The sequence below is a fragment of the Trichinella spiralis genome (genome assembly GCF_000181795.1).
Source record: "Trichinella spiralis strain ISS 195 chromosome Unknown Scfld4, whole genome shotgun sequence".
NCBI classification, from domain to species: domain Eukaryota; kingdom Metazoa; phylum Nematoda; class Enoplea; order Trichinellida; family Trichinellidae; genus Trichinella; species Trichinella spiralis.
This window is the reverse complement of record NW_003526943.1, coordinates 11,679,163-11,692,153: the sequence shown is the minus strand read 5'-3', so window position 1 is coordinate 11,692,153 and position 12,991 is coordinate 11,679,163. Positions and strand designations below refer to the sequence as shown.

General features: G+C 33.6%; 5 protein-coding genes across 5 annotated transcripts; 3 read left to right on the top strand and 2 right to left on the bottom strand.

The window, feature by feature from the left end:
• Nucleotides 1-4: 4 nt before the first annotated feature.
• Tsp_06611 (putative bromodomain protein) lies at nt 5-2,404 on the bottom strand. The gene is made up of 11 exons (XM_003378611.1): nt 2,300-2,404; nt 2,138-2,235; nt 1,826-1,835; nt 1,589-1,608; nt 1,408-1,555; nt 1,190-1,338; nt 946-1,120; nt 694-852; nt 539-621; nt 214-417; nt 5-131 (listed from the first exon to the last, which is right to left on the bottom strand). Exons 1-11 carry the CDS (start codon nt 2,402-2,404, stop codon nt 5-7), a joined length of 1,278 nt encoding a protein of 425 aa, XP_003378659.1.
• A 1,253-nt stretch (nt 2,405-3,657) lies between these two features.
• Nucleotides 3,658-5,052, top strand: Tsp_06612 (hypothetical protein). Its single transcript, XM_003378610.1, has 6 exons — nt 3,658-3,671; nt 4,061-4,144; nt 4,235-4,298; nt 4,332-4,423; nt 4,757-4,901; nt 4,981-5,052. The coding sequence occupies exons 1-6, from the start codon at nt 3,658-3,660 to the stop codon at nt 5,050-5,052; spliced, it is 471 nt and encodes a 156-aa protein (XP_003378658.1).
• Nucleotides 5,053-7,362: 2,310 nt separating this feature from the next.
• On the bottom strand, nt 7,363-8,592 carry Tsp_06613 (g patch domain and KOW motif proteins-containing protein). Its single transcript, XM_003378609.1, has one exon. It carries the CDS (start codon nt 8,590-8,592, stop codon nt 7,363-7,365), a length of 1,230 nt encoding a protein of 409 aa, XP_003378657.1.
• Nucleotides 8,593-9,030: 438 nt separating this feature from the next.
• On the top strand, nt 9,031-9,697 carry Tsp_06614 (zinc finger A20 and AN1 domain-containing stress-associated protein 12). The gene is made up of 2 exons (XM_003378608.1): nt 9,031-9,330; nt 9,392-9,697. Exons 1-2 carry the CDS (start codon nt 9,031-9,033, stop codon nt 9,695-9,697), a joined length of 606 nt encoding a protein of 201 aa, XP_003378656.1.
• A 1,231-nt stretch (nt 9,698-10,928) lies between these two features.
• On the top strand, nt 10,929-12,459 carry Tsp_06615 (hypothetical protein). Its single transcript, XM_003378607.1, has 6 exons — nt 10,929-10,975; nt 11,094-11,193; nt 11,322-11,455; nt 11,568-11,833; nt 11,885-12,091; nt 12,155-12,459. The coding sequence occupies exons 1-6, from the start codon at nt 10,929-10,931 to the stop codon at nt 12,457-12,459; spliced, it is 1,059 nt and encodes a 352-aa protein (XP_003378655.1).
• Nucleotides 12,460-12,991: the final 532 nt, after the last annotated feature.

The following is a 12,991-nucleotide window of genomic DNA, read 5'->3' as shown; positions in this document are numbered from 1 at the left end:
CGCGCTAGCTACTACTACTACTACTACTACCCCTCTGTTGAATAAACTTCTTATACAACAACGACAACAGAATGCTTACTTTTGCTTCTACTCCCCCACATCGACATAATTCACAATTACTATTAGCTAATCTAATATAAAATAATATAAGTCGTTTATTTTTTTTAATTTTATTCCTATAGTTTATAATAATGCATTTATTTGTGTACTTACCTTTTGTCCGGCAGACGTAGAAAAGGTTCAACGATGCTTTGGTCGGCACCATTTTCACGCCAGTTGCGTAAAAAGCTGTACAAATATTTCACTTGTCGTTCGGTCTCCAATGGCAATTGTTCGTCATCCGAATCTTCTTCCATAGCTAAATCTTTTTCTGTCAAATTCAACAAACGATCAACAACTGCTGAATCATTTGACATTCTGAAATAAAGAAAAGACCTTGAATAAACAACAACAACAAACAAACAAACATACTTCTGATGCATTTATTTATTTGCATAAAAAAGTAAACATTGAATAAATAAAAATTAAAAATTATTACAAGTTTCGGTCAATAGATTTGCAACCCGCATCGAGCAATTCGGCTTTTTTCTTCAAAATGAATTTCCGGATACTTTTGGCGTCCTAGAGAAGAAGAAATTTTGAAATTTTAATTTTTTTTTTCGTTTTTCTTTATCACCACATTACCCGATAAACTTGAGAACCTGGTTCGTTGAATAATCGAGCGTTTCGACAGAGCAAATTGAAATCCCTTTCGATGTCATTTAAATTTCTATAACGCCCAGATCGAACTCGTTTTGCAATTAGTTGCAGATCAATTGGATCTCGGATTGTTTCGTAATAATCTGGCCAGAGCTGAATATTAAAAAAAGAGAAAAATTAGCAGACGCTGTAATATGCTAATCGAAAACAAATCAATCCACACGTTGAATGCACAACACAACCTACCTCTTTCGAAGGCAACAGACGAAAAGCGTCGCAAAGCAAACGACCACCGACTTCGGATCTTTCCCTCAACACACAGGCCAGTAGATGTTCAAAAACATGCGCTGATACTGGCTCACAGCCGGACATTGGACTTGGATTTTCTTTCGTCCTATGCAGACGATGAGGACTGAACGATCTGAACATAAAGAAAAAAAATTATAATATACTTTTCCCATCCTTTGCACATTGTATTCTATAAACATACCTGTAACTTCTGCTGGATCTCGATGGTGAACTTTCCGGAGAACGTGTACTGATCTCAGAATGCGAATCACTGTTGTACTCTTGTTTGCTGCGCAATTCCAAAATTTGATTCCACAATTCACTAGCATCCGCATGTTCTGACGAACCTTCCTGAAAGAAGAAAAAATATTTTATTCAAAAAAATTTTCAACATTACTTTTCTCCCCTAATCGCCCTTACACCATAAAAGCGTTTCGCATTTTCAACCAATAAATTTATATCTTCCATAAATCGATCAACATGCGAATATTCGTCAGTTTTCACTTTTTCGTGAATTTGCGTCAAATCAATTGGATTTTCAATTACACTGTAATATTCTGGAAGACTCCTAAATCATAATAACAATAATAATAATAATAACTGGCCTTCCATTTCATACAACTATATAATATAATTGAAATTAAAAAATCAATTTTGTAATAGTTGCTTATTAAAAATTACAAATTACAATTGATAATTTCAAATAAATCATCAAATATGATTAACTCTGAAATTGATTCTTCTTCTACTTTCGCTGAGCTAGAGCATTATCTTGATTCATTTAGTTTGCTGATTAATTTCAATCACTCAAACTCAAATTATTATACGAAAAACAAACAATGCAATTGCTGCAAATTATTTTAAAAAATCAATAAGATTTTCTTTTTCTACATACAATAATAATTCTAAAAAAGAAAAGTTGTACAAAAAGAAACAATACGCTCTATTAAATTTGCAAAACCTTTACAAACATAGCAGATACAGTTTAAGATATATTCATATATTAATTTAAATAAACAAATATATAAAGATGTCCGTTGAGAAGATGTTAAGCATATACAAATAATGATAAATAATGCAATACTGAAGCTCAATCGCTAAAATCAACTTCAAACAACAATTTTACCAAATCTTTGTAAACAATCCTCACTTCTTTGAAGGAAGCCGCAAAAAAGGACGACTGATGTAAGCACCCTCACTATTCGTGAATTCACGTAAACTTGTAAACAATTCACGACACAAACGAGCCTAAATATTGTTTAGGTAAACAAAATTATTTATTATAAATTATTAAACTTTTTTACAAACAAACCTGCTCTTCGGCAGCACTACTTAAAGCGCTTCGACGCAATCTTTTGGCCATCGGCACATCAGCCATGGTGGATTCATCAACTGAATGCTCACGTTTCATCGACATTCAGCTTAAAAAACTGCTTTGTTAGTACAATAAAAAATAAAATAAAATAAATGTTTAATATCAAAATAATAAATTCTGTTAATAATATTAAAATATTCTAAAAAAGAAAATGATAAACTAATCAAATTAAAGCAATAAGAACATGAAAGCAATTGGTGATTTAAAATCTTTCAAAATTCAGTATAAAATGCTTTTTCATAAAAAAAGAATAAAATATATTCTTTCAAAATGCAAAATAACAATCTTCTGCGACCAATATGATGCAATAGCATCATTTCTTCAAATATATAATTATTTCACATCAATGCATATCCTTTTTACGTTGAAAAAATTAACAGTTCAAACAGCGACAGCTATTTATGCATGAAATCACAATAAACAGCACCAATAAATATTTACAGCATTAACGCAAACAATCTTACAAAATAAAATTCTCTTCTAAATCAACCTTAAGCACTAACATTAAGCATCTTTAATGAGCATTTAATTTATATGTTAAAAATGCAAAATTATCGTCGTGTAATCTCCCAAAATTACATTTATATCAATAAATTTTGCACTCGGATAAAAACACTGCTAAATTAAATTATTGACTATTGTCACATAATATAAAATAACTTTTAAAGTTTGAAGTAAATTCATAATATTTTATTACATTCTAAATAAAAATGAAAATTGGCCACAGTACAATGTGCAAAAAAAAAACAGTTTACGTTTAAAAATATTCAAATATGCACACATTCGCATTGGCATGCATGCATAAATTTATTTATATTTATATAAAAAGTTGCAAAATGTGCCAGTGCCATATCCATCTGCAAGTGAAATGCACGCATCTCAGATTAACTGATACATTTATAATTTACAACATCAAACGTAAATTTCATTAAAAACAGAAAAAACATTCAACAATGAGATAAAATCATCATGAAATACTGCAATTCGGCAATTTATTATTCTCACATCGTGTCAAGTTGAATTTCAGAGCAGTTAATTTTTATTCAGTTGCATTTTCCATTTTTCGAGCTACATTCTGCACGAACATACAATTATAAATGTATCTAATATAATCATAAAAAATCAAGAAATACATTGTTCAGCTTCCTTTACCTTAAAATATCCCAGTCGCTAATGAGGGACAGATAAAAAAATAATTAAATAATAACAAGTTTTTCAAAATAAATTATTTGAGGAATGACTGAAAGAATACTGTAACTAAAATTTGACAGGAATGTAACATCAATTGTAAATTAATGCAAACAGCACAGTTAATTTTTAAAAATGATGATAATATTGACTAGAAATTTCAAAATAAAACTGTATTTTATAAATAAATAAATATTTACGTTTTACAGCAACAAGTAGGTCAACATTTATAAAAAATAATTTCACTTTATACATAACGATAAAATCAAAAAAAGGATTTCGTAATTGAATCTAAAACTTAAATAGTTAATATTTATTTTAAATTCACCAATTAAATAGCTAAATACAAAAGCAATTTCTTTTGTTCAAATTTCACACTGTCTTACTGTAGCTTGGCATTCTTTGTTATTTTTCCGTCTGATATTAGTTTTGTATTATTGTGTATCACAGCTAGACAGATTAGTTACATTGAAAATTTTAAAGTGATTAAAATTCAGCTTTTAATTTCAGCTTTAGAGTATCACAGATAAAGTTTTCCTGTCTACTGAAGTCATTAACCATTCGCGTGTGGTGGATTTTCAATAGAATTTTGACGTAAGCAGAACATTTAAATTGAACTTGATAGTATACTGCGGTATTTGATCATTTTGAAATTGCTAGCAAATTTTACATATTGAATTTAAGAAAGCGAACATTTCGTATCGTGGAAAAGTTCGCATTATTTAATGATTTGTTCGTTAACAGACTTGTTTATCAATAACAATACTAGTAATTAATTTAGATTTTGTTGCTGTTCGACATTACGATGGTCCAATTACCGGAAACGGAACCGGGTACCTCAACATGTAATTGTTCTGGATGTGTAATTGTCAGGTAAATTGGAAAATATGTATTTTTTCATTGTCAGTATTAAAAATTTAAGTTAATTTTTTCTCTTCAAGTTATTAGCAACTTTATCCGTTTAAAGAAGATTTATTTTTCTATGAAATTTTGAAATTTCAATGAAATATGAGTTTATTGTTCTACAAATAAAATTGGTTTGTTTATTCATTAATTTATGTGTGAAGGTGACATTTTTTTTGAACTTTTTTTAATATGGAAATGTATCATAATGAATTTAATTAGCTTTATATTACATTTTTGTTTTCTGTGTTTACCATATGATTGTGTTTATTTTGACCCAAAATTTATAATTTTTTATAATAGGATGCAACACGCTGTTGTTGTTAGAGATATCCCCATCTGGTTGCCTGAACAGATTGTCATACTTAGTGTTATGACGCATTTTCGTTATGCCGGAAAAATTACGAACGTTCGTGTAGATACGCACCACGGAGAACGCATGGTGACGGTTTTTTTTCAAACGTAAAAAACTTCACCCATAGCACAACAGTGAAATACTTTGGAATATAAAGCATCTTCTACTTTAGGCCAATGGAAGCGAAACGAGCTCGGGATTATGCAGATTCTCTAAATTTCGAGGTGTTCCGAGAAGCGCTTGAAGAAGAATGAAATTATGGAATGTAACGAAATAGAAATCGAACAAATGACTGATTGGGTGTTTTATATTTAAAATGCACTATGCACGTATTTTAATTTTAAGCTTAAAGTTGAATTCTTCGCTTGATTAACCTATGAATTTCTTTTGTTGTTAACCTTAATCAGGTATTTATGTATTTTTCGAAATAAACGTGCATGTAATGTTAAGAAAATTATTTCTTTGATCAAATCACATTGATTTATTTAATTTTTGTGTATTTCTTAAAATTTTATCGAAAAATTTTAAAAAAATATGTTAAATTTAGATTACGCTTTTCAAATTTAATTGTTTGATGTATTCATTTTCACCATTTCAATTTGTTTCACGTAATACATCATGACATAAATCTAACCTTGAAAATAGTAAAAAGTGCGAAAATTACAGTACAGAAATCTGCAAGCAACAAAAAACTGGAAAAACAATGTAACAAAAAACAACACTTGTTATTAACTTGAAAATAGCTGTTTTAGCAACTATTTCATGATTATATGAAAAGTTGAAAAAGAAAAAAAAATCATAAATAATTTTGGGATTAAAATTAAGCAGAAACTAAATTTTAAAAATTGGACATATGAACTCATGACTGATAAATTTTTAAATTAAATTTTAACAGTAAAAATTATACTTGAAAATTATTTTAGTAAAAAAATGTAAGCTATTAAACTAATAATTGACAGCACAGAAAATATGAAAAAGTAGTATAACCAAATACGAAAAAAATTTTAATTGAAGTCTGACAAACCTTACAATTCAGCTGCTTAATTTACCGAATTAATAAAAAAAAACAATCACAGCTTAAATAATAAATATATAAACATAAATAAAGTAAATTAGTGCTAAAATATTATTTAAAAATAGCTTATTAACTGATATAGGCACATAACAATTGACATGAATCATGCATCAAATCACGCAAATATTTTATTTTTCAACTACATAACACTTTTATTGTTCGACAGTATGTAAAGCTTCCTATACTGAAATCCATTGGAAAATGTTATTATATGCAAAAGCTATTTTTGGTATACAAAAATTATGCCACTCATTTTAAACTGGAAAAATTAAAACTTCAGAAGCAATAGTTAATTCTTCTACCGTAATACATAAAATAATTTTACCGCCGTTACAGTTCACAATACATGAGAGCAAACGAGGTATGTATTCACTTAATTCTATGAATATTTTACCGGTATTTTAGAGTTACAAAAAAAACTAGCTTCAAATTAATTTCTGAAATCCTTTTAAAATCTTGTACATCAACGTAGATGACACATCAAGTAATACGGAATAATCAAATGTTTAATTACAAGTCAGTTAAGCAGCAAAAATGTTTTCAAGTGTTTTTAAACTAATATTTGTAATAAACCATCATCATATACTATCATGTTACTGAGAAGTGGTTTCTTTCGATGTTTTATCACATATAACTTGTATTAAACAATTATTGAATAAAACGAGAAAAACAGCTTTATTTCAAAATATTCAGAAAATTAGTTTTATAATTTGTCGTATGAGGCTGTGTGGTGTGATTCGACGGTTGAACAATTCGACAATCAACAGGCAACATCAAGTATATGCTTTTTATTCTCTTGATTGATATAATGAGGTTCAGATTACTTAAATACCATCTGAAAATCGAAAATTACTGTTTTTATATGAAAGAGCAAAACAGCAACAATGGGCTAATAAAATACTAAGAACATTTCAATACTGAATATCTTATTTCATTTGTTTTTGCACATTACAGTGTCCAAACTTATAAACGATTCATATTTTGTAAAATATGGCCTGAAACTCAATTGTTGATCAATTGACACGCACAGTAGTAAAAGTGAAGTATTCTGATATTTTTTGGGTAATTTTTATTTCTAATATTAATTGATAAATATTATGTAACAATGAATAACTAAAAATTACCTTCTAAGTGGCGTTGATTTATGTTATTGCAATCATTAACATATCATTGATCGATACTTTTATTACTTTACATTACATTATGAAGCAAACATAATTGTTACTTTTCATATTGAGTAATTTAAAAAAAAACTATTTTAGGCGAGAAGCTGTTAAGTAGATTAAACTTGATCAACGAATGCTTTTAAATGGAAAAATATATTTTCCGAGTCATTTTCAAATTATAAAGTGATCGCTCTTGGTTTAAGCAAAATTCCCTTTATTACATAATAAAAAAGTACATTAGAATAACAAAAATTGGCCATAACAATAAATAATAAGATAAATAGCATCGTATAGATGTGCTAACTGTTTAAGTTCAATCTTCAGTTTCGCCAATGTATTCACAAACATCATCGTAAGACAATTCAACAGTATTTTCTGCTAAAGCAACTAAAACACGGCAGTTTCTTGTATCGCGATGAATAATCCGGCCTAACTGGCCACAAAATTTTCCACAAACCACCATAACAGAGCTCTGCTCCTGACGAGGAATAACAGTTTCAATTTGAGATTCTGTGACATTTTCTAGTACTTCGCCATTGTCAAAAACAATTGTACAACAACCACGTGCTACCACATCATCAACGTAAGCTTTCAGTTTGTAAAATTTCCCTTTTGCAAAATTCCGATCAACAAAGCGTACACGAATCTGAGGATAAACCCATCCTCTGGGACGGCTGATCTGGCTTCCCGATGTTTGGGGTTTCTCATTTTTCAACCGTTCGTCACCAGTCCTAATGTGAATAGTGTTGTTCATGTTGTTATCATTCTTACTTTTTTTCTTGTATTCTTCAAATTTCGATTGATTAATGCACTTTGCTTTAGCAGCATATTCATCAGCAGTAACTACAGTAATACTGAACTGACTTAGACTAACGGTCTTTTTCGACAAAGTAGTTTGACACATCACTCGAGAGTTGTCTTCATCCATACTGATTACTTTTCCATACAAAGTGCCATTATGACTTGAATCCCAACGAACAAGAGCACCAATTTTTAAAGATAAATCGTCTGTTTTACCGGATTCGTCGATTTTTGGCTTTTTAACAGATGGCAAAACCGCACCCAGGCCTAATCCTTTCGGTCGGGGAGCAGAATGAATCACTGCCACAACTTTCTGATGAGTCTTTCCAATTCCTTTACCTTCACACCAGCCAAGGCCTTTCAGAATCGCTTTTCCATAATCGGATACAGGTACTGAATCGTAATCAATATCATTTTCGCTGGAGTATTGATCAACAAACAATCTTGACGACACGTTAACGTCAACTTTCTTCTCTTCGTCATTTTGTACAGTTTGGTCGGAAAAATAAGAATTTGGAATAGAAGGTATAATAATCTCTGTATCGTTGGTATCTTCATTTGAATCCTGATCGGCAGAAAATAATAATACTCTTTTCGGTTGATCGTCAGGCTGTTCATCTTGGTCGACTTCATCGCCAAAAACATTCGAAGTTGATATTGCAGCTGTCTTTGAATTTTTCAGGTTTGTTCCAAATTTAAAGCTTTGAATTTTACCACTAAGTGAGGAGCCAGCGGAATCCATTTTATTCAACTTTTTAAATAACGGCAAAACTACAAAATTACAGTATGATTAAATGTTTTCAGGAATTAATGATTTGAATTTTAAAATGAAATTATAATATTAATTAAATGAGAGTTATGCGTATTGTGATGTGTTCGCTTCATTTGTGATTAACATAATTATTCATTGACATAAATAGCACGATTTAAATGAAAAACAGTGACTTCTGCATTCTTGATGAAATTATTCATAGCTGAAAGACTTTTGCCGTTTGATCAACCAATTTTAACGGAAATACAATTACGAGGACCTTATTTACATTCCTAACGGTGTTTCAGTGAATTTGTATGATTTCACAACTTGCAAATCAGTACACTATAATAAAATTTTGCTGATTATTTATATTTAACTCGAATCACTGCCATTTTTCACTTGTATTACAATTTGCTCATTGATACTATGGATCAAGATCAAGACCAAGATGCGAATCAATCGACTAAACCAAAGTTATGCAAAAACGGTTGCGGGTTTTATGGTTCACCTTTGACGGAAGATATGTGCTCAAAATGTTTCTCAGAGTTTATGAAACGGCGCCAAAAGCATTCGAAAAAAAAGAACAGGAAAGTGCAATGTGAATTGCCAGCTAAATCAAATGTAGAAAAAGAGAAAAGTGAAAAAACGGAAAAGAGTGAATCAATATGCATCCCATCTATGCCTTCTACTTCTTCTGCTTTTGTTCCCTATCAACGGGATGAAGAGGTCAACTTTTTCTATTACAATTTTTTTGATGTTTGATTTATTTGATTTTTTGTGCTTGCAGAAAGGCCCAGAGGCAACGAACGAGGATGCTCAAAAGGAGGCAGATGCCGATACTAGCAGCATGAATCAGTCTAGCTCGTCTTCAAATTTATCCGGCAACCTTTCAACTCCAATTACGAGACGTTGTAAGACATGCAGAAAACGTTTAGGATTATTCGCCTATGAATGTCGCTGTGGTGCAGATTTTTGCTGCCTTCATCGCTACACGGATAGACATGAATGTAATTTTGACTACAGAGCGCAGGGTAAAGAGGAAATTGCAAAGAATAATCAGAGCGTTAAGCCTGAGAAAATCAAGAAGATGTAAAGCTTCTTTTTACGCCTCTTCTTCAACACTTTAGGACATTAAATTTTTACACAATCCCTGACAAATTAGTTTTTTAAGTTATAATCGCTCTGTCTGGGTATTATTGGCATTTGCACTTATTTGTACATGTTTGCATATAGATCAGTGTTATTTTGTCAGTATTAATTTTAATTAGCCATCCGCACTTAATAGACATTAACATATTTTATTATGAACAGGAATAATGCATTTGAAAAATGTTTCTATTAAACGTGGATGTATGTATACAATAAATATGTCTATAAATATGAACAAAATTAAAAATGAACTGTTTCATATAATTTTATTATCAGTTCAAATATTTATGAACATGCATGGTAAAATGCGCTAGCTTTTTTATTTATAATAAGTTGAAATCGCAGAAATTGTTTTATCACGCATTTGTATTAAACTTTATATTAATTTGCATTATTTTGTTCATTTACATTTTGTCTGTTCAAATGATCTAGTTGAAAAACAACTTTAAACTTGAATGACTTTTGTGCTTCGTTTTTGATGTAACATCATAATTCAAATTTATTCCTAATGAAAGTAGTTCAACCTATCTATCTATCTATCTATCATTCATTCATTCATTATTGATTTGATTCACCGTCGATAATTTTAAATGTGCTTTGTTTTATTTTGAAATATAATATTAACTCTCAACATTTTCATATTTTGATATATATATATATATATATATATAAAGCACACAAACTTATAGTTCAAGCATTTATTATTTTACATTCACTTTTACTACACACTAGATGATACATGTATGATAAACAGCTAAAATGTTTTTAAATGAAAAAAGCTGAAAAATCAAAAAATGAAATTCAACCGTAGTTGGGAATTTGGAAGAAACAAGAAAACAAATTTTTCTGTACATGAATGAAAGTAGGTGGGTAAATTTGGTGAGATAGGAAAATAATAACAATACTGATGAAGCATTTTCAACAAACAATGTGTGCAACAAATGGCAGAAATTGTTGAAAGTAGAGAGAAGAAGATAATTGGAAACATCAAATAGCAACTTTGCAAATAACGAATATCAACCGTAAATAATAATTTTGAACTCACAGGCAACAAGCAAAAATTGAATAAAACACAAGCATGGCAATAAATAAATAAGTAAATAAAATCACGTGTATAAACAAACAATTTTGCGCGTTTGTGCACAAAAAAACCCGCAAAAGATATGTATAAATGTATGGATATACAACCCAGCCATCCGTGGATAATTAAAAATAATACACAGTTACTGTACTACTGAAATCATAACTGTTGATCTGATTGGTCAAGTTGAAGAAGTGTTCTGACACTGAATTGTTTTTTGCTGAGAGTAAAAACATAAAGTTTAAAAGCAAAAAAAAAGAAGCACCGAGTTGAGCGATAGAACCGAAGAAGGAGGAGGAGGAGAAGGAGGCTTGAACGCCATTTGCAAAACGAAAAAAATTCACCTTCTTTTCTCAGAGGTAATCTTTGGTGTTCAAGCTGGTACGCATTGTTCTTTTCAACGTCAGCTGGGTTTCTTGTTCAGTCAAACCGTCCAGATCTTTGACTGAAAGCCGATCCAACGGATTCAACGTGATGTGCGTTGTAGCTGAACCTCCTTTGCCGTGGCTGCGTATCGACGGCGGCGGCGTGTAGATGTTGGATTTGGCAGGCTTGGGAGTTGGCGGGTGGTGGCTCGTCGCCACCGGCCGGTGCTGCTGCTGTTGCTTGGAAACTAGGCTCGTGTAGCAGAGCAGAGACGGATAGAACCGGGCGCAGCAGACGAACATCAACGCCAGCAGTATGCAGGCGATCAAGCCGCCGACCACGGCGACCACGATTACCAAATTCTCAGTACAATGGCCGGCATCTTCGCGCAACTGCAGGGCGTTCAGACTGTCCAAAGTTTCGCCGTCCGCGCAGCGGTGCAATTCCATATCGGGTTCGTCATCGCAATAAGCACCCTTGGGGCAGAGCTTAACGCGAGCTCGCAAGCCGATCTCGTTGCACCTCGACCATGCAGACCAGCTGCTGCTGAACGACAGGCCGCGATTCGAATCCTCCTCCTCCTCCAAGTCCTGCGCCGTCGCTGTTGGACAAGGCTCGCCCACACAAGAAGCCGTCTCGAACGCTTGACCGGCACAATCTTCGGCACTGTTGCCCCCTAAACAGCTCCGCCATCGCCTGCGCACCGACGACTCGCCCGTACAACTGCACGCCGTGTAGTCGCTCCAACAAGACCAGGCCGGCAAAGGGAGACAGCCCTTGCAGGCGCTGGTGCAGGGTCGCTTTTCGCTGCTCGGTCCGGCGCACTTGCGACTAACGCAACTCCTCTCCCTCTGCTGAATGCCCGACACTTCAGAGCAGGCGCTCCACTCGGTCCACGGTGACCAGCCCACAGCCAGACCGATCCCGTCCAAACAGTTTTCCATGCTTTTCAAGCACACCTTGCGCTGCGAATTCAACGGCGACATGGCAATCAGAGAAGCATTTTCGACCCGGGCCGAGCAGGACAGTCGATAACGCTTGACCACCACCTGACCACCAGGACCGGCGTCCACTTGCAGCCAAGGAGTCCATTCGGACCATTTGCGAACCTCTTTGCATGGACTTTCGTTGCACGTTTGCAACTGCTCATCCGCACCAACGCAATTGTCGCCACCGTTCAGCGGCGACGGATTGTCGCACGTCCGGGTGCGCTTTTGGGTGCCGGTTCCGCACGGCTTGGAACACGGTCGCCAAGGTGACCATGCTGACCATTGTCCGTGAATCGGCGGTGGCAACAATTTCGGACAGTGTTCAACAACATGGCATTGTTCTTGCTGTTGAGGCGGTCCAAGGCACGCGCGACCGTTGAAAGCCGGCGCCGGATTGGTACAATGACGACTGCGAATCCGAATGGAAGATCTACCGCACGTGGCTGAACAACTACTCCAAGCTGACCACTCCGTCCAATTGCCATGTCTTGTACAGTTGGCCACTTGGACCGATGCTTCTTGGCACGGTTTGCCTCCAAACTGCGCGGCCGGACTGTCACAATTCCGCCTGCGGCACATGCAGCCTTCGTCTTTCGCATAACCACCACCCGTGCGTTCACAAAGCATCCACTCGCTCCAAGGGCCAAATTTTCCATCTACTACAAATGCACGAATCAAATTGTACACGAATAATGATGGATCATTAATTCAAAATTTATTTACTGCTGATGTTTTTGTTCGGACATCCGGCGGCTGATTGATGCCAATATGGCTTGTCGATATCTTCATGCTTCAATTTCGT